Here is a 27,887-nt window from a genome sequence, read left to right as displayed (position 1 = left end):
CAAACATCTACCAAGTCTTGGCCTCCGATTAAGCTATTAATTACATAAATTAGGGCATGCTCATGACTTTTAATTAAACAGATCCCCACTCGCCTCCTTGCGCTGCAGTGCTCAAATCTGCATCTCATTCGAGGTGCGTTGAAAAAACCCCAAGACTTACCGAATGTCGTCCCAGCCTCTGGCCTGCTCACCGACGAGACGATGACGAAGCCGAACCCCTCGTTTTCACCGCGGCGGATTTCCACATCGTAGGGCTGGACCACGGCACTGACGACACCGCTGCCCCCGCCACCACCACTGCCGATGCCACTGGTGCTGCCGCTGCCCGAGCTGACGGTGTTGAGGGAGTTCTGGCTGCCCTGCGGCGTTCGCTTCTCCTCTGTCAGCGAGGCCGGCTGGTTGCTGCTGTGGTGGGAAGAGGCTGGGGACGGGACTTCATTCTCTGCCTTCGGAACTGAGGAGTTAAAAAAAGACTGTCTGAGCAAGCTGCATCATTTAGTGGTTGAAAAGTGCCATCCACTGAGAAAAAGGTAAAAAAATTAAGCAAATCACCTGCTTTAATCTACAAATCATGGCCAGAGTGACCAAGGGCTCTGTCTCCTTTCAGATGTCACCACCAACAGCTCTGTTTGGTGACAGCACTGACCACACATGCTCATCCTCTCCAGTGTATCGTCATGCAGCCAAAGCCTTTCGAACTACAGCAGCAGTACGGTTAAGCCAGTGCAGTGCTGCGTGCTTGGATGCTCTGTGGCATTTTAAACCTGGATTACATTAGTTCAGAGGTGCCTCCTTTAGATATCACAACCCCACTTCATTTATATATGTGTAACCATACATATGTGCACAAGCCGCGAGGAGAGAGAGTAATATCAAATACCCATCACTCAACACCTGTGTACTTTTTAACTCAATGCTATCAGTTGGGTAGCACTGATTGCCCTTGATTAACATGATCTTAAGTAGTAATAACCACCCATACTAAAGCAGAACAACTTGCAAACCAAGCTTTTCTGGATGGAAGAACCAGCAACTATCATCTCTACAGTCTGGAACAGCTGGGGGGAAACCATTAGACATTATTAACATTAACATTAATATTAAACAAGTGTTTAACAGCAACAGAAGTTGGAAGTGGTATTAGTTTAAAATCTAATCAGCTACCACAAGGCTTGAAGAAATCTCAAAAAATTGCTTAGTTCACACTCTGCTCAAGTCAGGGCCAACTATACTAACTGTCAGTCCTGACAGATGTTTGTCTAATCTGCTGTTAAGTATCTCCCCAGGCAATCTATTGGTTGCAATATCTAACTTAAATCTTCCCTGCTGCAACATAAGGCTATTATTTCTAGTTCTATCTAGCAGGCATATGGAGAACATATTATTCCCTTCCTCTTTGCAACAGCCTCTTATAGTCTTGGGGAGTTTAACACCTCCTCCCCCTTCTCTGCTTTAGGCTAAACAATTCCAATTTGTACAATATTTCCTTGCAGACCATGTTTTCTGGAGCTCTCCTTATTCTCACTGGTCCTCTGGACTCCTTCCAGTTGGGCTCTCTCCAACTCAAACACGTCTTTCTTGAAGTGCTGGACCATATTGCAGCTAAGCCATCATCTGCTGGGAAATCAGGAGAGCTCCCCCCTGCCTACATCCCAGCACAGTGTTTTTCTTCACCTGAGCCAACCTCAGGGTAAAGCCTGTGGCCCACAATAGCTTCCACTTCTTGTTAGTCAGCCAGTTCTCCACAGTCCATTTGCGTGGCTGAGAGCTGCATATTGCACTTGTCTCTAATGGCTGCCTCCACTAATCAGGTCACTTCTCCAATTTGGTGAATCAAAATTAAGTTGAAGATCTTAAAAGCAACAACAAGAAAATGGATGCCAAACAAAATCTAAACCTGTAAACCCATGATCCAAAGAAAAAGAACTTTAAAATATTCTTGGGAAGGAGTACCTGTCTGCATTTATATACTCAAAGTACGTACTAAATATATAGTATTCTACCTATTAAAAATATGTAGAATTGAAGAAATCTCAAAAAATTGCTTAGTTCACACTCTGCTCAAGTCAGGGCCAACTATATAGGAGTATAAACTTTCCCCTATATGAATCTCAAGACATGGAGTACCCATTTAGGTGAACGATCTTCTTCTACTGGCATATAGATGAGAGGAGGAACAAGGGACCAAAATTCAGGAAGAGGCTTCTCTACAAAGTTATGCTGGAATTTAAAAGCCTGCAAATAAGGTGAAAGAAGGGCTCCTGAATAATTTATCCTACAGTAAGTGTCCACATTTGAAATGATTCAGAAATAGCTCGGTCTGGAGTAACAAGCCCCTGAATGAAATATCAAGGGTTTTTATCAAGATCTCTCATGAATTTGAATCTTTTATGATAATTTCCAGCCTGGAGGCTGTAAAACTGAACAGAAAATCTACACACAAAAACAATACCGAAATTCAGCTGCCCTTCCCCTTCCTCCCAAAGCTCATCTCCTAAAGCTTCTCTCACATTGGCAGCTCTTTGTAAGGAATGAGAGAGAGGCTACTAGAGGAGACATAACCCAACATTTAATCCGCAACGGGAAGAAGGAAAGAAATTACAAGTGAACATTTATTTAATATTGTGCAGAAGGAGCTCAGCCCAGGATAAGAATACAGAGCTATTTTAGAGGTACTGTAGTCTTAACTTCTACTTGTGGGCCTAATTTTCAACCTGAATGTTATTTTGATGCTCTTTAAGATTAAAGTACTTTACTGCCTATTTTTCTGCTGATGCCTAAACTTGAAAAGCTATATAATGTCTTTTCTTTTGAACAAGTGAGCTAAACTGAATCCCACACTCAAGCTCCCTAAAGGGACTCACAAGAAAAGGCAGCACCCCACTGTTACTCTCCAATATTACGCATAAGGTCACATGTCATTTAGAAAGCTCATGCTCGTGTCTTCATTTTCTTTGCTATCAGAACATTTTTGTGTCACTAATCTGGGTGCCACCAGGCAGTGTCACTTCCCTCTGCATCTTTGCCTTTCTGCCAGCTTCTTTTTTGTCCATTTAGACCACACACTTGTGCAGCGTGTGCACAACACCTAGCATAACGCAGCACACAGAAACCTCTCTGTTACAGCAAACGTGCACACCCTGCACTACCAGAACCAGTGACGCTTACAGTTTTGCATCCTGCAGTTAGTTGACTACATGGTACAACCTCAGTTGAAGTTTCTCCTGTGCCTGGGACATTAGCCATCACACACCAATGCCCTCACTGACTCTCTGCCCTTGCCTCCCCTCCTGTGGACTCTTCAGCCTCTTTTCCTTCACTCCCAGCTTAAGGGTGGCTATCAGGCAGCACACTTATTTGGGGAAGAAAACAGAAGACACAGGCAGTCAGGCACAGTGTCTGTTGCTGCGCGAGTCCACCTAAAAATGGTATGTTGCAACTGAACAGTTCCCCATTTTATCAGAAACCTTCAAGAAGACTGGAGAAGCCAACTGAGGTTGAGAGAGTCTTGACTGGAAACAAAATATTTGAAATGTATTTGATGAAGAACAAAAAAGACTAAAAATAGCCAAAAGAGGAAGAATAACACCACATCACCTGAGTTTTCCAGTATTACAAGGAGGAGCTTTTGTTCTTTAAACTGTTTGCTGAACAGATGGAGTCTGGCAAGAAAATCTACCCCTGCAGAGAGACACTGCAGCCTACCTGTGTAAACCACTTTGCGCCTGACGGTCAGATTGACATGACCTTGTTTGGCTGCCTGTTGCATAAGCTGGACGACAAGCTGGTGCGATTTCCCGACAACAGGCGTTCCATCCACGCAGATCAGTTCATCACCTGATCTCAGGCGGCCGTCAGCATCAGCAGCACCCAGCGGTACAATGTGACCGATGTAAATCTGATGAATTAGCACAAATAGGGGAGAGAGAGAGAGAGAGAGAGAAAGAAAGAAAGAAAGAAAGAAAGAAAGAAAGAAAGAAAGAAAGAAAGAGAGAGAGAGAGAGAGAGAGAGAAAGAAAGAAAGAAAGAAAGAAAGAAAAGGAAAAAAAAAAGGTGATAAATGAGAACTAGCTCAACAGACAGCTGGAAGCAAGGGGCACTGCTACTTAGACTCAGTTTAGTAGGGAAATTGTTGACAAATGTCTGCTGGTCAGGAACGTTGTTCCTGTGAAAGCAGCTCCATGTGAATACAGCCACATCGTGAAACTGTAATAAATTGACATCTTGTTTCTTTATGCAGTCCATTCACTCTAATGACAGATAGCCTTGGGAAATGTGTTCAACCAGACAGTGACCAGTGAGGAAGATGGTTAAAGGCACTGAGGGTCTTGTCAGGGAGGCTGAGATTGAGTTATCCTTTCAGTTGCCTCTAGGGTTTACAAGCTCCGTACCACTCGACTGTCCACTAACTCAGTCTTGGTTTATCTTCAGTGAGTTCTGTGGAGTTACTCTAACATGAGAGGAATTCACGGCCACTCTTTCCATAAATGAGCAAAATAATTTTGGTAGGGAAATATGTGGAAATTTATGCTACCACTATGTAGCTTTGACCTGAGCAGCACATGAAAGTCCACGCATTTTTAGCCGGACACCTTCCACAGGCACTGGATTTATGGTAAAGAAGTTAAGCAAATTCAGGGAGGGAATTGAGCAAATAGAAAACCTGACACTCTAAGATCAAAATACTTGCAAACCTGACCAGGACATCCTTTCCTCAGTGTCCAGGCAATTTCAGACCTATGTGTTTTCATTTGGGCTATCACAAAAACAGGGAACAGCAGGGGAAGCCAAACCCATTTCAGTTATGGGAGCTTTGGTTTGTTTTTTGGAGGGAGGGTGGGGAGGAATTGTGGGATGTAAATACATAGCCCACTAGTTATTTTAATAGAGATGTCACGGTGCAGTTCTGCACATCTGTACATGCTACTGCCATGATTCTGGAAGATGTTGCGAGTTAAAACAATACCACTTCTAGATGTACTCACAGGTTCTCCAGGCTCATTTCCACCTAGAATCCTAAATCCAAAACCGGTTTCCTTTCTCCATAGAAAGATATCCTGCTCTTGGTAATCTGGAACTGAAGGGAAAGAAGGAAAAATGTAATTTTTAATCAAAACCCCACACCTTTACACCCAAATCAGGACTACTCTGATGTACATGTAGAGGGATCTGCTGCACAATTTTACTCTTTAAATGAGGCAGTCTTGAATTTTTAGACATAATTAAGAACATTTATAGGTTTAAATACTAAAGGATTATTATTTAAATCACTACTAAAAATTACACGGTGGTTTCTACTTTCTAGGTGTCTAATTGTGACTTGCCATTTGTTTATCCCTACAATATTTCCTTCCATCAATATTAGCGTCATTACCCAGTGCAAGAGCCTCTTCCAAATCATCAATAAATAAATGTGTACAACAGAGAATCACTCTGCCAGAAACAATACAGCTGCCTCCTCTTTCATGGTAGACAAAAGAGCCACTTGTTACGACTTCTACCGTTTAATTAACTTTCTGAGGCATAGTTTGCTATCTGTCTACTCACACTGCTTTAAATAACTATGGGACAGATCCCCAGTCGGTGTAAAACAGAAGGGCTCCACTGAAAGCAAAGCAGCTGTCCTGACTCTCACTCGCTCGTGTACGGGCTCTGTAAAACCACTGAACAGACAAAACCAGCTGGAAACATAAAAAAGCTCAACCTTACCTACTCATTAGTATGGAATACCAGCAAGGTTTTTACAATGAATATTACATACAGTGAAGTACTAACCTTGAAGTGCGGTTGAACAGTAATGCTTTATATTAACTTATTCATGCTTGCTTTCATCCCTTTTTTAAAAATGCAAAATTAATTGCTAACATTAAATCATATCAGAAGACAACTTCAGGTTCATTTAATATTTATTGGTCAGTATCTGTAACATTGACTAATTTTGTAATGATCCCCTCCCAAAATTTATAATTAATGATAAAAAAAGCTGTTCCTTTACAAGTCAGCTGCCTAGATCTTTGGTAAAGAAATCGAAGTATATTGTTCAGGAATGTAATTCAAATAGGTGCATACTCAGATATGGGATGCTACACATTAATCTAGTTTTCTGTACCTATGAGCAGATAAACCAGTTGTTTTCCATTGACATCGGTGAGTGTCAGACTGGGCCCTAATTGCATTTTACACTGTCGGTGCCTGTTGCGCAAAGGTTTGGGTCTAGTTATCTGGTGCTTTTCAGTGTTGAGACTTTTGGCTAGCTCTGATGCTCTCTCTTCAGTGACTCAAGAGGTTTAAAATATAATAGGAATTTAAGACCTGGGAATACTAAAAATTAAAAGAACAGGTGAGTGCTAAGGCACAGATGTCTGCTTTGACATTTTCATTGAAACTGGTTTATAGCCACTGGTTTTAGATATTGTATTTTCACATTTTGATTACTTGCAGTTATAAACTAAGCTGAAGACCTGTGCACATTACCTTACTGAACTAGAGGCTAATTTTTGTCCAGATACAATTACAGAATAATCAGGTGATGAACACGCTGGAAGCCCGCGTGGTTCATCTGTTCAGGCGAGCTGGCTGAAGGCAGCTCACCACCATACGGACGTGCGGCACAACAGCAGAACTTATCAACGAATTAATTGGTGCTTGTCACTGCCTTCAGCGAGGGGGAGCGTGAAGAGCAGACACATTCGGAAGCGTCTCTCCAGCACTTCGCAGGCTTTTTTGGCAAAGGCTGGCCCCAACCAATTAATAACGCGTGTTGGATCTGTCAGAGGCAAAATGGCTTCTGCAGAGAGCTTCAGCGTGGGCCCGTTTCCTCGGCATCTCTCAACACCTTCCCATTTGTCAACTCTCCAGTCTCACAGAACGATGCCTTATGTTCCTGGTTCGGGTACCAGCTAGCCAATTAACGGCCGCTGGAGATAACGGCAAGCCGAGGTGTAACGGCGGTGTCAAACCAAAGCAACAAAAAAAGACAAGTCTATACCCAAAGAAGCAAGTTCATTCACGTAACGCTCCTTCCGCTGGAAGGATTACAGAGAGGTGAAACACAGATACAACAAACATACGGACAACACACATTTACACAGCGCGAGTACAAACTGAACAAAACTCCTTTTACCGCTTTTTGCGCCAATTCTGCAGTACGGTGATTCACTGGCACAGCCCAGAAAACCCCATCCACCTCTGTGCTTCCATACAGCTGAGGTGGGACCCCCTGAGGCTCTCCATACTGGAGAATTACTTTAGGTTCTCCATTATTTGGTAGCGCTTCAGAGGAGCCACTTCCCTTACTTAAAGGGAAAATTTCATGGTGGTGCTGAAACTCTGTTGAAAACCAATGAAAGATGGCCTCCAGGAGTCATTCATTGCACCTTTGCACCTTGACCTGATCTCAGGCGTGTCTGACTCTTTCTGAAAAAACGTGTACATAGCCCAAATGGGTAAAACTTGCCAGTCTGCTCATCCTGAATTAAACCAGACCATTTGGAGAGCGTCGCAAAAGTGGTAAGAAGAGTTCTGCTGGGGCTGTGAGGAGGAATGGAAGGAGAGGCGAGTGCCACAGCCCCGTCGACGAGCCACGCGGGCAAACTCATGAACGAAATGGGAACATGATGCCCCCCACCGCCGCCTACGAAATCCGCCGCTAGCCAGTACACAGTAAAGCAAGTACTTTGCACCTTCGTGGCTAACCTTGGCGTACGGCCCTGCCAGACTCCCTTGGTGATGAAGAGCCCCCCGCCACAGAGCAGCAATGACACCAGAACAAGACATCACAAGACACAGATACATTCTCGGCACAGTCTTACATTCTCCAAAACTCGTGGAACTGATTTCTCTCTCTCTCTCACCCTTGCTCAGTCCAGTTGCAGGCGAAGGTGACATAGCTGTAATATTAATTTTACAATTTTGCAAAGCTTAATGTATCTGCTTTCTTGTTAGTTCATTTAATTATTTTTGACTGTATGGATCATGTTAGGCTTTCATGCATAAATTGCTAAGGTTATCGCTACTATGGATTATGACATACTAACTTTCACATCTATTTGTACATGCCTGTGTACATGGGGATATACAATACACACACACATATGAATTTATACATTTTTGCACATGCATGCAGATATATTTGAAGAACTCTTTTTTCTCCTCAGAGGAAGAACCTCTGTGAGAACACCTTAAAAATACTTTTCTACAAAAAAATTTCCACCATCATGACACAGTTAGTTTTCCAAATGGAAATATCTTTTTCTAACGTTGAAAGAAATTCTAAATACATGGTGATGAACAATGAACACAGGGCTTAATTAGAGGACATTTTCATCAAACTTTCCTATACAAACTTTAACAATTATCTTACATGTTATATAAGAAAAAATTCTGCCCAGTGTGATATCAGTTTCAACAAAAGATGGATTCAAAAATAATCAGTATGAGTTTGCTTTAGTCACTAGCTCATTTGAGGCAGCAGCACTTTCAATGACTCATAGCTTGGCAAAGTACAAGAGTTTTAAGGCCCAGATTCAGCAAAGTATATAAGGACAAATCTGAAACCGAGTGAATAGTCTCACTGAAGCTGACGGAGAGTTTCAGTGTTGAAAAGTCCTGTGATTTAGCCATAAATCTCATGAGATTCCGTATTTGCAGGAAAGCCCTGTTTTCTAAACTATCCCACTGCAGGAGAATTCCAGTTTTGCTGTCTTTTCCTTTTAATCAACCCTTCTGGTGGCACAGAAAGCTTTCAAAAGATGGCTTCAGCATGTTCTCAACAAGATGACCAAGTTCTGCCACTGAGGTCTGGGGAAGGCGCGATGCCTCGACTGAGCCATGGACCGGGCTGGTGCCAGACAAACACCAGCAAAGTCTGCCCACGACCCAGCTCCGTGACAGCTCAGCAGCCTCTGCTGCTCACGCAATGTGCTGCAAGTACTACCGTCTTTTTTAGCAAGACATTCTCTAAGGGCATGGACACATCTGTGTGCCCAAGTGTATAACTGTAACTGTTTGTCTCCTATTAATATAATAAAAGGACATAACCCTACCAAGGGGCTTTTACGAACTATCATCTTTAAAGTCAGTCTGATCAGAAGGCGGCTGCAATTTCCTGAGAGTGTTTTTCTTTTCTATTTTAGGGAGAAAGTATCTAATGTTTGGTATCATTGTGCAAATATTTTTAATTCTATGTAATTGCTGGTGAGTGAACGCTACACACTGGGGTCAAGACTTGTTTGTATTATTTCAATTAGATTTGGGGAGAGAAAATCCTACCAAATAAATTGTATGCCTGAAAATAAAATTCAAATATTAATGATAACTTAGAATATTTTAAAAGCTTTAAAAATTATCTATCATGTTCTGCTTTACTTTTAATTAAATGCTTAAGCCCTTCAAAGGGATTCATTAACACATCTGCAATTCAGATTAATTCATTTTGTCACTGCTGTTTTGACAGATGGCCATATGTAGGATATGGTATTTTGCAAAGCAATCAGGCCACATGAGAAAAATTTGACAACAGATTGCATTAATCTTTAAGGAAGTTTAATAATACATTGAAAAATAAAAAGCATATTATAAAAATATATTTTCAATAAAACAGTGCGAGATTTCAGAATTGCGGTTCTCTGATAAACCATTCAATTGCTGTTTCTCTCACCGAGTGCTCTTCACATATGTCATCCCTGGATCTTGGAACCGCTTCAGTGTTTAAACATTAAGGGTTTGTCCTTCTCTCTGATTCATGTACACGACTCCCACTAGCAGCTCCTTTTTACCCGTAAAAAGGAGCTCAGGCAGCTAAAACTTAGCACCAGGAAAGAGTGCATTTGTTATCGCCACCAGATGATCTGTTTTCAGATTTACTCAACCTAAAGCCGGCTATTCTCAAAAATCTTAATCCAGCAAAGAATTGTGACTCTGGGCCAGATTGCACCAGAGCGTTTGAGCTCAGCCCTAGCCTTAAAGCATCCAAGTCCCTTTGGGTTTACAGCTTGAAAATAAGCTTCCTTGGACTGCAGCCCAAGCACTCAGCACCTTGCAGGCCAGATCCCCTCACCCAGGGGAGCTGCATGTGAAGGAACTTTAGCCAATATTTGTTGAATAAAGTTGCAGTTCTCATCTGCTGCCACTCAACCAGAGTCCAGACACAGTTATGGAGCCATTGCTTAGCTTTGAGTTAGTAATTCTAGCTTAATTTTTCTTCTTTTTTTTTTTTTTTCTTCCCCTAAACAGGCAACGTCTGTGGCTCTCCTCCGCAGAATCTGAGTACTTCCTGATATTAAGACGCATTGGGTAAATCAAAATATACATGCTTACACAAAATTATGGGTTATCTGGTGCTTTTGAACCCAATTCTGCTCTACCAATGGCTTCAGTGAGACAAGTCACATAAGTCAAATATAATCCTTTTTTATGAAATACTGATTCAAAGAATACCCAAAGAAAGGAAGAACACATTTTACCAATTCTGAAAAATTAAAATGTTGCCTGTGTGCTTTCCATGTCTTCATTATTATTATTAATGTTAGTAACAGTGGGATGCACTCCCAGTGAAAAGACAGTAGGTGGTCATTATAGATTCAGTACTTCTTAGAAACATCCTGGAGACAATGTATTCATATATTGAATGAAACCTCTTGATGTTATTATTTTTAGATTTAAAAAAAATTCTGTCTGGGCTGGGGCTAACGAATCCATCTTTTGGTGTCAACTGCACTTGAAAAATTGCACTATGTTCTCTTTATACTCAACAATTTCACGAATGGGACGGAATAAAACACTGAAGATAATCTAATTCTGTCTTTTTAAACTTCATCATATACTTCAGCACAAAGGGTTGTTGCTGGTTTTCAGTCCACTTGTCGGGGATTCAACACCCTGCCTCTCAAAAGAACATTTTATAATCCTTTTCAGGTTTATTAAAATTTAATGCCATTAATCAACGGAGAGCAAGCCCTGGACTGGGCAGCAGGAAGAGCTGGGAGAGCTGAGCTGGGGCTCCTCAGGCAGCGGGGGCTCCTAGGACCCACCAAAAGCCCCAGTTACAGGATGCATCAGCCAATCTCAGCCCTGGCACTAGGGTGGCATCCTCCTGCTGTACATCAGATATGCATTCAGTTCTGCTCATGTCTTCATCAGAAGGACGCAGAGAGTCTCACACCTAGCACCCAAAGCTATGGATGTCATGGGAGAGGAGATGCTAACCTCAGTCCCAAAGCCAAAGGTAATGTGCTCAAGCAAAGAAGAAAGCAGTGATATGACTGTATCACCGCCAGCCAAAGGAGGCACTGGAGTTAAACTGAACTGCAGCTGGGTAAAAACATGAAGAAAAGCACATGTGGAGCAGACAGACAGTGAAACTGGAGGCCCAGGGAACGGTTTCTCCCATCCTGCAGTCTGTGGTGCTCCATGTCAGCAAAGCTCCCTACAAGTGGTCCAAGAGCCACACATCTGGTCTGTGGGCAACACTGGGAAGTGAGTCTCAAAGGGATGGTTCACATTCATAACAGAGCAGCCACCAATTGCCCACTTTTCATGCAGACCAAACACAGGGAAAGAAACATGGTGGCTCACCCCAAGCTCCCAGGGCAGAAGAGGCACCAGGTTTCAGCTGTGAACCACAGTCTCCATTCATGAGACTGGGGAGAGGGATGAAAGGTGAGGGCTTGGTGAGGGAAGGAGCAAGAGCTGACCACTGACCTCTAAATAAAACTACCAGTCACACTTTGGGATCAGACCGTGACAGGAGACAGAGCACGTCCAACTGCCTTCTTCACTTAAGACTGTATCTTTCCTGTTTTTCTTCACCTTTCATTAGGCACAGCAAAGCCATGTCACTAGGGAAGACTGAAGGTAATCCCCAGGGAATGTGTTTAACTCCAGCTTAGGGTTGGAAATTCATAGGCTCTTGGACACTTCTAGTGGCACATGCTTACAAGAAGACATGACCGTATCACACTTCTGCCATTCTCCAAAACCCCTCTATCTATGAAACCAAGAAATCTCTGAAAACATCTTCCTGGGGAGGAAATGGCAATGGGACTAAACGGTGGTAGAAAAGCACTGATGTTCAAACAGGTAGGTCTCATCTGGTAGAAGAGGCAGGAGATGAGGACTGAAGCAATAGAAGAGGATCAACCCCACTACAGAGATGCTGGACCATGGAAAGGTGAGACGGGGAAGCTGAAGGGGCGTAGCAGATCCCAGTCTAGCAAAAGGCTCAGAGAGGATTGTGGCACAAGGAGAGATGGGGTGTGGGAAATCAGCAGGTGAAGAGACAGTGAAAAGGCTTCTGGAAGGGCTCTACTCACAGACAAGGATAAAACCTCTACAAGATACCTGCAGCCATCGAGGAAAGAGGGAGGATTTAGCACATGGTGTTGGAGGTGGACACAGAAGGGCAACTGCCTGCCTGTGCACTTCAAGATTTCTCCAGCTCAGCCTCAGGTTTTATCGGGAAAGACAGACAGGAGTTAGGCCTGCTAAGCTGATACTAATGACTAATTAGTATGAGTTAAACAGTTAATTAGAATTAGCTAAGTAGCTGCAGGCAGTCAGAAGCAATGCCAACACAAGTGCCTATGGGAACCACGTGAGCTGAGCAAGGGTGATGCCAGCGCCATGGGACGGCCTCAGCCTTGTCCATCCCGGCAGGGGAAGGAGGAGCTCTGCCCGCAGCTCTGCAGGGCTGAAGCGTCACCGTCCCTCAGCTCTTGCCCCTTTTTCCTATTTCAACGAGATGCACGTGCAAGTTCCATCACGGCACTTCTCCGTAGACCAGCATGACCTGGCCCAAGAGCCCGCAGGGTCAGTACGCCTAATCCCCGGGAGGGGAAGGAAGCAGCACACAGAAGCTGAGACACCTACAAACTGCATTGCTGAGACATTCAATCCGAAGAGATGCATCTTCAGCCAAGAAACTGTGACTCATGATTTAATTTTTCCAGGACATAAGATTTCAAAGTGATTCATTTGGTCAGAAAAAAAACAGTTCTACCATTTTTCGTTCTGGGGTAACATTCATTTCATACTGGTTTTACCAATTTCCAGTTAGCACAATAAAATCAAGCTCCAGGTGATACTCTTACAGCACCAAGACTTTAAAGCTCCCTTTTCTGTAACTAAAGTAACTATTGCTTTGAAAATGAACCTAATACTCTAACTCTTTCTTTAAGAAGCTTTTACAGATTTGATCATCTTCAGCAGTGCAATTAAAGCAAAGCCAGCGTGTTTATTTTGTTTGCAGAGAAGAAACTGATTGAAACCATATTTATAGTCTTGGAGCAGTTAAAGCCCTGCTGAACTATTAGCCAAGTGTGCAGACTATTAATTGCCATAAAAGCAACTTACAATATGCATTTGATATCTGTATTGTTAAAGTGTCCACTCTGGTCAAAGTAAAATGGCTCAGCTGGATTTTCTCCTCCCCAGGGTGAGGCTGGAAAGCATCTGGTACGAATTTCAGCAAACTAAATACTTCCCCTCCTTACTGAAATTCCTATGCATATCAGACAACGAGTCTTAACCTCAAAAAGGAGTTTAGGATCTGGATAACAAACTTGGAAATTCTCCCTCAGCCTAATTTAAAAGCAAAATAAAAAAATAGGGGGAAAGATGGTCTTTAATTTTAAAGGGATTTTTCGTAGTTAGCTTCGGTCTAAGTGCCCTTTCCTAGAGATGATCTAAATTCATTCCTCATCAGAGAGGAAGCTGCACCTCTATCAAGTAGATATCATTGACAGATACCAAATTAACAAACTGAAGCCTTATATTTTCAACATAAACCTAAAAGATTCAGTTCTTCACAAAGAAAATATACAGAGAGCAGCTGCCAGAGCCGTAGCCTTAGCAACCACACCTGCTTCATACTCACGTCGGCTTTCATACATGCTCCTGGACTGGGCCCAGATTTTGAATGGATCTGGCTTTTTCTGCCCAGAACTGTCCGGTTGATCCGCAGCCGGCGGCTCCGCGGCAGTGTAGTCCGGCAGCACCTGTGTGCTGTGAACGGGGGAAGCGGTGTGCCCGCTGCGGTGGCTGGAGACGCTATGCTGAGAACTGTTTTGGCTGTCTTTCCTTTCAAGTGGTTGCTGTAAGGAAGAAAGCGAGTGGAAGGAGAGAGAACAGACGGTTATTGGTCTTTGAGTGGGTGTTTTCCATCAATTTTTCTCCCTTCTTTGATCAGGGTTTCTGCATGCACATAAGTAAATATATAAATCACAGTTTTGCTGCCACCAGTTAATGCTGGGTACAGTTAAATTCCCCGATGACAGATTTTGATAGGCAGACTGACAGAAAGAGATATGCAAAACAAAGTCATTTATCATAAAAAAAAAATGCAGTTCTCCATCTCACATATAAAACAAATCTAAATCTCATTATAGGTTACTAGTTTCAGTGCACTTATTTTTTCCACATTAAGGCAGGAAAACTCAACAACCTTCTACTCAGATAACATTAGGGTCTAACTTGAGCCTGCAAGAAAAAGGAAAAACTACCAAATTTCACTGTGAAAACGTAAACACTCCCTCTGAAACAGATTCAAGCACAGCCCTTACTATGAAAGATCACTTTTCCTCTGCAGCTCTTGCAACCCCCACATCACAAGTGGGTGGACAACAGAGTACCACTTTCACGTCTCTGCTTCCCAGAGCATCCACAGGATTACAGCAGACCTTCACAAATGTGAAAACGTCTATCTGCAGTTTGATTTCCTTGTTTTAATTCAGCATATTAAAACAAGAAAAAATACATCCGCCTAAATTCAAAAGCAGTACGCCAAAAGCTCTGTCTGCTCAATAGTTAGCAAAGCAGGGTACATAATTCTTAACTCAAATTCACAACGGTGTGCTCAAATGAAGCACAAGTCACATTTGCATTGCCAGGATTTGTACTACTCAATATGCAGCAAAATCCTCCCTCAACAAGAGCTCCCCAAACTGTGCAGCAAATGCTTTTCAGTGCTCTTTTGAGATGACCTTGGGTTGGCATCAAGGTCGAGTCCAATCTCCCACCTGCTCCGGCACAGGGAACTGGCACGCTCCCGGGGCTGCTGTGACGCAGAGGGCGGCCGGGAAAATAGCATCCTACGGGTTGTTTTTACAACATCTACAATTTCCTGGCTAAAAGGGCTCAGCCGCTCGTACCAAGAAGCCTCAGACAAAAATGTAAAGCCTCCTGCTGGCAGGGGGTACCCGAAAACATTGCAACAGGAGTCTCTGCTTCCAGGGACTTCTCCATAGAAAACCAAGCAGGGCTTGGGAGAAAAGTCAGCAGCAAACACAGAGCAGATCAGCACGGGGGGCTGAAGTGCACACAGGTCTGGGGACCCCCTCCTCTACTCTGAACGCGAAACCCCAGGAGGCCAATGCTCCATCATAGCAGGGCTGAATTAATTACAGAGGAGAAAGTCACCATACAAAAGTGCCCCCTTTTTGAGTCTTCACAATAATTTAAGTTGCACATATTTTTAGGTTTACACCGAGAAAAAAACCAGCTCCAACAGCCCAAAAGACTTTGACCTCGCAGCCTTACATTCGAGTTGTTGATCCACTACCATCATTTTTTTAAATATCTCGATCAACTAGAATGTGAAATTGCCTTTGTCCTTTAAAGCAATTTTGAACAAAGCATACCTGCTGTGATTACTCATCTGCAGACTGTCAAATACAAATATCTGAACCAATTTCAAACATTTTTAGCTTTTTAAGTAGTAAAAGAAGCTAATTCACATGCAGCCCTTCAGTTTTTAAATGAAGCAGTTTTAAAACATCTATGCTGTGGATAATCACTTTTTAGGTTTACACCGAGAAAAAAACCAGCTCCAACAGCCCAAAAGACTTTGACCTCGCAGCCTTACATTCGAGTTGTTGATCCACTACCATCATTTTTTTAAATATCATCATCAACTAGAATGTGAAATTGCCTTTGTCCTTTAAAGCAATTTTGAACAAAGCATACCTGTGATTACTCATCTGCAGACTGTCAAATACAAATATCTGAACCAATTTCAAACATTTTTAGCTTTTTAAGTAGTAAAAGAAGCTAATTCACATGCAGCCCTTCAGTTTTTAAATGAAGCAGTTTTAAAACATCTATGCTGTGGATAATCACTCCTTTGTAACTTAAAAATAAAAAAAAAAAGAAAAACACTTTACAACTCTCAGTCCACCCATCTGGATTGTTTTGTTTGTTTGGCCAAACTACTAAAATAACTACAAGCATCCTGTGAAACTTCAGGCCAATTTCACTGGAAATAGCTGGTTTACAGAAGTTGGAGTACAGGGACTAAAGTGTGAAGCTTTATTCAGCCCTCGGGGAAATGTTGAGAACTCTCTGAAAACTTTCTGATTTAAAAAGAAACAAAGTTTGAACTTTAAAAAGTGCTCTCACTTTATGATATGAAAGGTCTAAATATTGAACAAACTATGAATTCTGTTTCATATTTGGGTTGCAAATGGAAGTGTCAGCGTATCTCAAGCAAACCCACCCCTAATTAAACTAGAGTTGCAATTGCAAATACACAGACATTTTGCAAGAAATAGGGGAAAACTTCTTCAGAGGGATAGTTGTTTTTCCAAACAATAACTCCTTTAAAAAGCCTGAAACATCTCTACTTAGGAGTTGAAGATGGGGGCAGACAAAGGGGAACACAATCATGGAAAACATGAATACATGTAATTAAATTAATTCAAAACAATATTAATTGACTTTCACATCACCAGATGAGGCTAAAAAGGTTTGAGGCCAAACTTTTACACAAACTTTTAGCAGCTTCAGCACATCAGCAGCAGCAGGACTTGCAGGGGTCTGACCGCCCTGCAATGAGGACTGCCCAGATGAAGAAGTTTGTGCCTTGGTGCAAAGGTGGAGCTTTCCCAAGAGATGTGAGCTGATGATATGCCAATGAAAGGATGGCTTCTCTATCTCCTGCCTCATCCCTAGCTTTGGGGCCGATTCTCCTGGGTCCGGGTCTGACTGCCCGGCTCACTCAGCTCACACACAGGCAGGAAAGCAGCTAAATGAGATGAGCACGGGACTGTTTGGTGACAGACTGCTGCAGAGCGGGCGGCTCAGACCTCACCCCGAGATGCTGATCATGTTTTTTCAGTGCAAAGTAAAAGAGATCAGCTGAATCATGTTGACTTCTGACAAGAGCTACAAGAGCATGGGGCACTGAACTACCCAAGTCAGCAAGAGCACCCCTGACCCTCCAGAGTCTATGGTCTTCTCCAGAGCTGTGGATAAGCATAAATAGCTTGCCAGAAAGACTCTTGACCAAAAGCGGCTAGAAATCAAGACTACGATGACTACCTGGAGTCCATTTAGGCAGACTGCACGCTTAAATACAGGTGATGGAAAAAACAATCACCTTGGTACTGTATTACAGCCATGACAAAACAAATACATGGAAAGCTGGAGCTTCTCGTGCCCTACCCGAGCCCCAGGTCTGAGATGCAGGGCCTGTGCCAGCTTCCCTATGCCCTTGCTGAAACTTCGCAGTGCTTATCCTGCAAAACGTAAGATGAAGAAAACGTACTATTGGGAAGAAAGTCTCTTCTAGCTGCCCTTTCCCCACTGGCTGAGGTTAACAGGAACGTCAGTGTGGCTCAGATTTCCGAGTGCAGCTGTGGGGGCAATTGCTGCAGAAGAGGGGGCAGCAGCGGTCAGGGTTTGGGCATACATCAGCCTTCCAGGATTTCTTCTGTCCACTGTGCAACCCCATTTTCAGCCACAGGCACTCCATTTGCCGAACTGAAAGGCAGCTTTTCCCTCAGCAGAGAGGTTGAGTGAGCCCACGCTGAGCACTACATCGTCCTCTGATTACAGGGAGGGAAGAAAACAGCAAAGGCGATGTGAGCCAGGGAGCTTGAAGCTGTCATGCTTCAAAAGGAGGCAGAAGGAAAACTGCTTACAAAAGTCTCCAAGTGCCTGGAAAATGCTACAGATACCCACATAGCAGAGACCAGTTTGTCATTCATGCTAAATGAAAGAGCAATTGAATGTTACTTTGTCCAGTGACTGCTAAAACAACCGAGGCCCATGACACGGCTGAGAGGTGGCTGCAGGCAGAGATGGGACACTAATTGTTAGCAGCAGTTGTGTATGTCTGTGTCAGGCAGAGAGAAACCCGCAGCAGAAGAGGCGATGGTGGCAGGGAGCGTGTCCCATGGCACAAACGGACACCAAAGCTTTTTGGCACAGGATTCTCCAGGCATTAAACTGCAAGAGAGAAGAGTTGCTGTGGTTTCCTCCCACTGCATTTCAAGGTGGGGGGAAAAAAATGGTCTCTGAATGAAGAGGGATGTGTTGTACAAACATTCATGCTATGGAACCTACCTCTCCTCCTGACAAAAACAGGACATCAGCAGAGCCCCAAGTCCTGCCTATCCACCCGAAATACACGGCAAGCCTCTTGTCAGGGACAGGCTGTGCATAGGAATTGCATTTCTGGCCACAATTCAGCTATGCTGACAATGTATTTATTTACACCCAAAAGAAAAATTAGATTTTTGGAAGAGCTTAGCACTTTCTTCGCCTTGCAGTGATCCTGTCTTCTGATAATCTAGCTGCAGATTTTGTGCTCTAGAGCGTTTTGGAAAAGCTGGTCCTGGCAGAGACAGCAAACTGAGCTGGAAATGGGAATCTTTGCCCCCTTGTGGAGTATTTTGATGCAAGCAACATGGGAAAAAAAAAAGAAGAAAAAAAAATGTTTGTTTTCATCCATGTTATACCAGGATAATTGCAGGGGAAATTGCTATACTAGAGAACTTGCACACTGAAAATGTATATCCCCAGACGGTCAATACAAAAATATTATCCATTTTCATCTAAAGAAGAATCAATGGGAAACTGAAAACAAACAAGCAGCGCTGCTGTGAGCATATCCTTGGTGGGGAGAAAGGGGGAAGAAAGGACTTAGAAGTGCCCGGTCTCATGTATGGCTGTAAACTTTTTTTTTTTTACTAATTTGGCCCGTCCACCGAGGTTGAAAAACTCTCCCTAAAAACTGAGAAAAAGAGCAAAGCTCATCAGAAGATATACACAGGCTGAAAAATACAGCTCAGGAAAACTGAGCTCAAGGCAGAAAAATATTCCCAGACGGTGTCACAGCCCCAGCACTAACAAACCTCTCCAAGGGGCTGAAACACCTCCTCCCAGCCGGGAGGTATCCAACAGCCCGAAGTCGGCCTTTCAGGAATACGGGATTGGGGCTGATAGTTAAAAATAGGGCTTGTTTGAGAAAGAGACAGCTGTTGGCAGGAGTGTGTCCGGGCTCTGGGAAACGATAGGAGCTATCAAGAGAGGGCTCGTCACTGCACTGAGGGAAGCAGAAGAGGATGGAGACCTGAGCTCGTGTTTTCCCCGATGCAGCAGAAGAAACAAAGAACGAGCACAAGTTAAGATTGGGCCAACTGCTCCTGTCCTGGATGTACACTGTCCTACAGCTACACTGTAGCTAATTTATTAATCAAGGAATGCTGGAAAACATTCCCTCTGCGTCAGGCAAAGGGACCGGGGGAAACGAGCAGCGTGTTCAACCCAAGCCCCGTAGCCAGCCGTGCAGCGCTGGGGACAGCCCGCGGGCGCACAGCTCAGCCGGCAGCACCCACATTCACCTAATGGCTGCAAGTGCAGCAAACCATCCCTGGGAAATGCCGGGGCAGGGCGCAGCGAGACGGCATCCCAGCCGGGGAGCACGCCAGCGGGGCAGGCCTGGCTCTCCCTGGCCAGGACAAGAGCAAGTGGGAGTCTTCATGGCCAAGAAGGCCAGGCTCCCCTCGCCCCGCAGCCGAGCACCAGCCCTGCAACTAAACCGAGGAAGGAAGGTGTTAAGCAATACCGCTGCTTTTATGCTTTTGTCCATCGCCTTGACCACACAAGCTCTGGTGTTGGTGCAAATCCATCCCAGACGGCCCTGAGGACAGTTTCCTCTTCTGCATACGGGTGCCCCAAGGCGCTTTGCTCCAGGTTTCTGCGCTCAACCCGTGCATGTCACCGATGCCTGGGAATGAAGGAGCGGCTGTGCCGGCTCCGACACACTCTGCTCTGCCCCTCCAAGGAGCGGTCAGTCATTAAAGCTGCCGCACAATGCGGCAGTGTAAAACATCGCTGCTAATTGCCAATGCAAATGATCCGGTGTGCAGGCAGGGGGAACAGGAGGCTCTGCTTTTTGTGAATCCTGCGCTTTAGAGGCAACAGCACCGCCTAGGGCTGTAGTAAAAATTACTGGAGGGACCCTAAAGCAAGGTGAGAGGGGTTTGCGAGAGGCACGTGAGGGAATGGGACTGCTTTCCCAGGGCTGACTGGCTCCTCAAGGCAAATAGTAGGGAGAAATCTGCTGTTGCAAGGCTACACCTGTTTGCAAGCAGTCTCTTTGTTCACCGAGGCAGGATTATCCCGACATGGATTTAGATGCTGCTCAGATTTTCACGGTGCATCACTGCCGACCAGAGAGGTGTCTGACATGGCAGGATCCCCCTTTACCTGATGCCGAATGCGTGTGTGGCGAAGCGGGAGCCTCCACATGGGAGCCTCCACGCTTTGAACAGACTGAGACTCATTGATCGGGGCTGGTTTAATGACAGGAGTCGGAGTCCGGATCGAGAGCAGCCACTCCTGCTCCGACTGGGGAAAAAAGTGCAGGCAGAGAAATGAAACGTGCCAGACGCGTACGTATTTTACACACTTGCTTCTGTTTTACCGAAGGCTGAAATAATCTCAGCGTATGACAGAAGTGAGCGTGCAGGGTCTGACATGCCTGTGATCTGCGAGGGAGCACACCCCGCACTTCTGCCTCTCAACATTAACGTGAGCTGACAATGGTAGAGGCCTGGGCTCACGTGACTTTAATCAGCACTGCCCTAAGCCATCAGAATCACATTAATTATTTCAGGGCTTTCTTTTTGGATGAACAGAGAACTCGTATTGAAAGCAGGACCCTTCTGCCCAGCCCCTTCATAAACCTCCTGCCCAGGTTGGCAGCGAGGTGGGCTGCACCCCGCTGCAGTTTTTGGCACCCATCGGGGACTGCCGGTGAAGTTTCACACCGTCTTACAACACGGCAAAGACCTCACTCGCTCTGCTTCCCCAAAGCTACTGGGAGATAAATCTCTTTTCCCCCCTCCCTCTCAACAGATAACTGTTAACTTTCAGGCTTTAAGTATTGAATTTCCTTTAAAAATAAAAGACTTTTTTGTTGTTGCATAGTACATTAATTTCTTCCACAATATCATGCACAGAGCTTTAACGATACTTCAGATCACGGCTTCCATGCTATTAGCTAACATGTCATCCAGGTAACAGCTTTACATGGAAACAGGATCAAGAAGGGACAAGAAAATACTGTTCCGTTGTTTGGGTTTTTTTAAATACGGAATCTCACACCTGCAGCACAATCCTGCCCAGTATGAAAATGCCTCCAGAGCAAGCACTCGGACAGCTAACGGTATTAACTCTGTACAGCTAACTGTATTCCCCGGGAACTGTAATCATGCTCCGTTCATGCTTTGTCTCTCTCAACAAGGTGCATGCTTTCCCATTCTCTTAATAATTCAGCCGAGGGTACTCGAGAAAACTCAGGGAGTAAATGGAAAAGCTTGGTGCCTATGAGCACCCGACAGGAATTGATATCTGGCAAGAAGGTGGAGCCTCCCATCTTTCCAAAAGGAAACAATAGCTTTTTTTTTTGGTAAGTTAAACGACAGAGAAGCTCATCTGTCAGGGAAGAGGATCTGTAAACTTGAGGCTTTATTTGCAAATAAGTCCCCCTTCCGTACTGCATTCCTCTTTCATCTCCCCATGCAGCAGGAGCTGTGCAAGGTAATCATGGTTGCAACAGAAAGACAACTTAAAACAATCAAGACCCACAAAGAAAACAAACCGAACTCATGCCTTTCTCCTTCAAAGCAGACAAACAGACAAAAATAGTAGCTGAAAAGTGCTTACCGACTTTGGGCTCTTCTTTGGGACCGGCAGTCCTGAAAAATGGCAACAAGGGAAAAATAAACATTAGCATCTAAACGTTACCTTCCCTTAAAGAAAAATCCTTAGGTGTATCATCCGAATGTAGCCATCTGCAGAGTTATGTCAGCTTTCGCTCTCGCATCGGAGTTACCAGTCTGTTCATATCGAATCAAAGCACAGGGAGAGGGAGAGTGAGCGAGAGACGGGAGCGGGGAAAAGGGAGCGGGGGGGAGAGCTCTATCTGCATTAGCTATGCTGACTTGTGCTGCAGCAGCCGGGAGGCTGGGAGAGAAACCCACAGCCCTCAGCGGCTGCCGAAACCCAGCGCTCGGGCAGAATCTCAAATGCTCCCCTGGATTACGGGAGACTTAGCTTACAATTAAGCCGAGGCTATTTCCTTTTGACGTGATCGGCTCAGCGATTTTATCAGACCAATCGCGGCGGCGCAGGGGAAACAGGTTGATTTTTTAAAAAGTATTTCTCTAGAAATCGATTTTTGAAAGGAAAACGTGCGTCGGCTTGAGCCGGGAGGCACAGGCTGGGCAAAGGAAAACAAAAGCATGCGGAGGAATAAGCTTTTATCCCTAAAAACGTGAACGTTACTGAGAAAACACGCGTTTTCCTTCCTGTCCACCGTAAGTATAAATCGTTGAAGCCAGAGATTTTATCTGTTAGTTACAATTTCAGAGAGCTGAGGCTTGAAAACAGCACTGCAAATGTCCTGACCCTTGGGGGGGATGCTAGGGAGCGTGGAGAAGGGGGGCTTACACAGGTTGCAGTCAATGCAAAGGAAGAAACAACTGGGAGGGCACAAGAGAAGGTTTTTTCAAGGACAACTTTGCATTTTGGAGCAGCCTCTTACTCGCTCTGTGATGAGCAAGACAACCCAAGTGGGATTTCTATCGACTACTTCTGCATATAGCTCAATTCCCAGCAGCAAAGGAGACATTTGGCCGAGGGATTTACCTACAACGCAGGAAAAACTCTTTCCTGGGCATTTTGCAAATCACCTTCCTTTTCCTCCACTGCTGGAGGACAGGGAACTCTCCATTTTTTGCTCTGTGTGGCACTCCAGGAAACAAACATAAACCAAAAGAGAAGATTACATTCCACATTAAGTGCTCAGTAATTCAGATGTTTGAAATCTGCTTTTGTCTTTAGGATGTGATTTATGTGGCATTTATGCCGCATTATGTTTTCTACTTTATGCATTTCGTTCATGCTAAAACCCATGCCCTCGTCCAACTTTTACACAGAGAATAAAATAAGTGATGCAAGTGCATTACAAATCTCTCCAGGAAGAAGCTCATTTTAAGGTAATTTGGGAGATGTTAGTTCTGAATAGGGAAGATGCACAATTAAAAATGATGAACGGAGCTCACTTCGCTGCCTGCTCACAGACTGGGATGCAAACTGTAATGAGTATTTTAAACGAAATATTTTCAGCTTTTGAGGAATATCTGTGCTCTGCATGTCACTGATGCATTCCCAGCCAATAGCTGATACCCCTCCAGGCACTGATTGATCAAGGGACAATGAAACATCAAAACTGTTTGAACTAAACAATCAGGACCACAGCTTCATTTCTGCTGGCGGTGACTGTGTTTGTGTAACACACTTAAAGAAGAAAGCACTAATAATGTTCATGGCAAGTCACATTTTTAACAGGCATCATTTATCACAGAGATAAACACACAGATAGAGATTCTCCCTCTCTCTCTCTCCCCTTCCACATGCATGCACACACGTTTACTCTCCCTTTCCAAGAGATGCTCTTTCCTATTAAATCAATAGGTAGAACAGATCCCCATGCACGCACGCACCCTTAACAGACCAACATGAGCCAGAAAAGGTATTACAGCGATTTAAACGTTCCCTGCAAAAAATAAAGCGGAGATGCAGCTGGGCTGTTGGTTCAAATTGTACCAGAATTCAGTTTATTGCATCACAAGCATTAAATGTTAAAATTTACTAAGTATGAACTACTGAACAAACCTTTCCTTCAAAGTTCGGTATTTACTTTGGCTGTTACAATCCAAAAGAGATGGAAAACTGTTGAAAAATAATGGAAAACACATCAAGGACATTGTTTGGCGGCTCCTTCAGAGGCCGATGAATCTTACAGTGTCACTGCTCTGTGCCAGGCTTTGCTGCAGAACAAGCAGTAATCGACTTTTTACCAAAGTAAGTGACTGCAGAACACGTTAACAAATGTTGGTAGTTTTTCACGGGACAAGCTTATAGTCAGGGGAATAACCTGCCTGTACATTTCCCTGTAAAAATGTTATTTATTCACCTAATTAGGGTCTCATTTTAAAACCCCAGTTTTTGACGCAACAGGCCAAATGAGCTAATGATAGGTATCCTATGTAGTTTTCATGCTCAGATGATGGAATGGATACAGTAATTAACAACGATGAACACAAAGCACTTGAATAACCCCCAACTCCTGGGAGCATCACTAGCAAGAAAATGCGGAGCTTCATCAAAAAGCTTCTGGCAAAAACAATTGCCCACACCTATGAGTTTGGGATGGTGACAACTATGAACTACAACGTTCACCTTTTGATTACATCAACCATGTCCCATCACTGCTCAGGCCACTGCTCATGCCGTGCCTTGCGTGGTACGCTCATCCTCCCAGCTGCCCCGTTCTCTCCCGAAGCCTCACTGCAAGTTTTTCAGAGGTAAATAGGCCAAGCATGGACTTAACACCAAGTTTGCATCTCCTTGGCATTGTCCAATTTTTTAGTGGTTGGAGTAATGGCTTTCACATCCCTGACTAAGAGAAGCCAAAAGGCTACTCCGCTGCTCTGCCCTCAAATCTGATAATGGAATAGTAATAGTCTATATCGACACTGTTAGCAATATAATTCCTCTGTGATTTAATGCCTATGGACATCTCTCACTAGCACTTGAAATGCATCTTCTAATTTTGGGGAGTTTTGGAGATGCAGATTAGGGACGGTGGAAGAGTCATGCAACCGAATGGGGCTGTTGTCATCACAGAGTTAACAGGGTTCTAAAACAAACGAGCACATCTGGTAAACAATGTCAATATGACCTAAAACCCCTTGAATGGGCTCATTGTAGCTACTTACTAAATATGCCTGGAATTAAATTAATTAGAAAGCACAAATTACTCCCCTCTAAATAACAATGTAATAAAGCAACTGCTTAATGAAAAATATCAGTGATCAGTGAGCAATCCGCAAGCACAAAAAAAGGGACTGTAATCAAACTAAATTCACAGACTCGTCAGCAAGGCAAGAAAGGCTTCATACAAGGTTAGTCAAAAATGAGTCAGATGCAGGGATCTAAATTAAACTAATTATCACAGAGATTATTACATTTATCTTAACAAAAACCTCTCTCTTTTCTCCCCAGTACTCCCTAAAGCTCTGTGTACAGCTGGCTGCATCCATCTGCTCAACTACGTTTTGTAACATAGGGGAAAAAATGCAAATCATTAAGCAAGTTTTGTACCATGACTTCAGCACTCTTAATGCCATTACCCATCAGGAGCAGTATTTCTGTTGCGTGACACTGTATTATGTTGTGAGTGATGCGGTCCATGAAGTAAGGCCACAACCCAGGTTATTTCATATTATTTGGCATGTGTTAATTTTGCAGGCTTGTGTGGTAAAACTTTTGGAGCTGGGAAGCTGTAAGTTCCCTAACCCTACCTACGATGACTTCATAGAATAACCCATGGGACAAAACTGTGACCCCAAGCGTTGCTGTTTCTAACATGCAGTGGTCCTCAATTTTTACAGGAACATTTTCTCAAATCTTTTGTCTTTATGGAACCAAAGTAACATGGGAAGACCACGACACATGGTAAATTCTGTTTTGCTGAGCATATACAGAATGCGATGCGTGACTACAAATCCATACCATAGCCTGGACCTGACTCTGGTGTGAGCTCAGAAGGCCACAAATGCTCAAAAATTACCTAGATGGACACCAGACACATCATGCCCTGTTCTACAGCCTTGTGCTTTAGAGACAGTGGATCAAAATGATCAAAAGTGGAATCTTAAGGAAGACCTATCTCTAGGCACCCCAGGAGTCATCCAGCCAACCCATCCAAACAGCTCGGTTATGTGAAGGCCAGTTGGCGTGAACACTTCTCCCTCCACCACAGAAAAAGAACTACATATTTCAATGGGATTTCAACTGAAGTTGGAACAATTCAGTACCAGTTTGCACAATCCACCCATAGGAAAAGGCTCTTGAAATTGCTAAGAGCCAGTCTAGAAGCCAGATGTATCATCTTATTTATTGCATATGACGTCTGTGGCTACTGCTCAACATTTTTCAGTTTTGGGGTGCTTTTGCACATGAAAGGAAAGAACAGCTGTGTCTAGATCTTTACTTCTCATGATTGTTTAACATTTCCAATCAGGACACCCTGTGGACTATCCATGTCCAACAGCAAAAAAAGCCATAGTGAGCCTAGGTGAAAAGGTTACCCATTTGGTTTTGCCATTACATGGTCTGCAGCCCAGAATGCACAACAGCTGAAAATTAGCAGGAGATGAATAAAAACGCAAGAAAAGAAACATTTCAGACTGTGTCACAAGGTTAACATTTACAGAGAAAATATTCCTGCCTGGAAAAAAAATAAAAGTAACAAGCTTTCTAAATAGTGCTGCTTACACTGTGCTGAATAAAAACCAAAGGCTGTATCAAAGAAAACAGACACTTCGAAAGATGAGGGGTAAAGTACTGGAGTCAGGGGGTACACAACCATGTATCTGGCATTGCACATTGATCACTGCTTTCTGTGTGAAAAACAAGCAACTCTAAATAATTGACGCTAATGGCCATTAGTGCCGCCGGGGGACAGGGGAGGGGAGGTTGGTGGTGACAAAGCAATCCCCTTGATTCTGTATAATCCATTGCCAAAGAATTTCTAATAAAGGACAAACACTATCTAAAAAAATAGATGGAACTTGATCTTTTCCAGACTGGAGAAAGAACAAGAAAACATACCAGAGTAATTTGCAGCAAGAGAGGCAAGCCTGCACACAGCCATAAGGAGCACCATCAAGAGGAAAACCCTTACCTTGTCCCTGCCCAACTTTTCTGCTCATCATCGTGATTTGCATAACAAGAGTGCCACTGCACTAGCAAAAAAATTAGCTATGCAATACAAGCTTTGAGCGAGAGAATAATTTACACTGCATAAATATAGCCCTGCCATAAATCAAGTTTGGTAACCACCAAATACAGTGAAAAATGCCACATTTCTAATGCTAACGTTCAATGTTAATGTTAAGAAAGCAATGTTGTCAAGAGACCATCTCGGGCACTATTAACCCACTGGCACTGGCAAAAAACATAATGAGGCATAGTATATTATCACCATTACAAGAATTTCAGTTCTAGGTGCTCTAAAGATGTTAAATTGTTTTAGCCTCAGTTACTCATTCTTGGTCAGGATGCTAAAGAATTCCTCGTAATTGAAGTCTCAGTCACATTTTCAGCATCTCAAAACAGAACTGATTTTAGAAGTGATAAAGAAGATATAGGCTAATAAAATCTATCTAATTTCTACAAAAATATAAATTTAACTATGTAGTAAGATACAGATGGTAATGCCAAGACAGTAAGATAATAAAGAGATTGAGAATTAGTGTGACAATTACCCATCTAACCTATGGTTGAAAGCATGTCAACAGTTCTAATATTTTTATTTTGAAGATCATTAAATGAAGAGTTTTTCCTAAAGCTCGAGCTGTTGGAGTCATATGCCATGTTGGTTTTGGCTGGGATAGAGTTAATTTTCTTCACAGTAGCTAGTATGGGGCTCTGTTTTGGATTTATGCTGAAAACAGTGTTGATAACACAGGGATGTTTTTGTTATTGCTGAGCAGTGCTGACACAGAGTCAAGGCCTTTTCTGCTCCTCACCCC

General features: G+C 43.6%; 1 protein-coding gene across 1 annotated transcript in view; it reads right to left on the bottom strand.

Moving 5' to 3' along the window:
* Positions 1 to 27,887, bottom strand: part of MAGI1 (membrane associated guanylate kinase, WW and PDZ domain containing 1) — a 322,237-nt gene that overhangs the window by 17,604 nt on the left and 276,746 nt on the right. The window contains exons 12-16 of the mRNA XM_009284383.2: positions 21,949 to 21,980; positions 13,874 to 14,090; positions 4,986 to 5,077; positions 3,706 to 3,898; positions 161 to 454 (exon numbers count right to left, since the gene is read on the bottom strand). Coding sequence (XP_009282658.1) covers positions 161 to 454; positions 3,706 to 3,898; positions 4,986 to 5,077; positions 13,874 to 14,090; positions 21,949 to 21,980 — 828 coding nt within the window. The remainder of the gene's footprint in view (positions 1 to 160; positions 455 to 3,705; positions 3,899 to 4,985; positions 5,078 to 13,873; positions 14,091 to 21,948; positions 21,981 to 27,887) is intronic.

The sequence above is a fragment of the Aptenodytes forsteri genome, unplaced genomic scaffold (assembly GCF_000699145.1).
Source record: "Aptenodytes forsteri isolate BGI_AS27 unplaced genomic scaffold, ASM69914v1 Scaffold53, whole genome shotgun sequence".
Taxonomy (NCBI): domain Eukaryota; kingdom Metazoa; phylum Chordata; class Aves; order Sphenisciformes; family Spheniscidae; genus Aptenodytes; species Aptenodytes forsteri.
The sequence above is the reverse complement of the archived record's forward strand: the minus strand, read 5'-3'. Positions and strand labels throughout refer to the sequence as shown.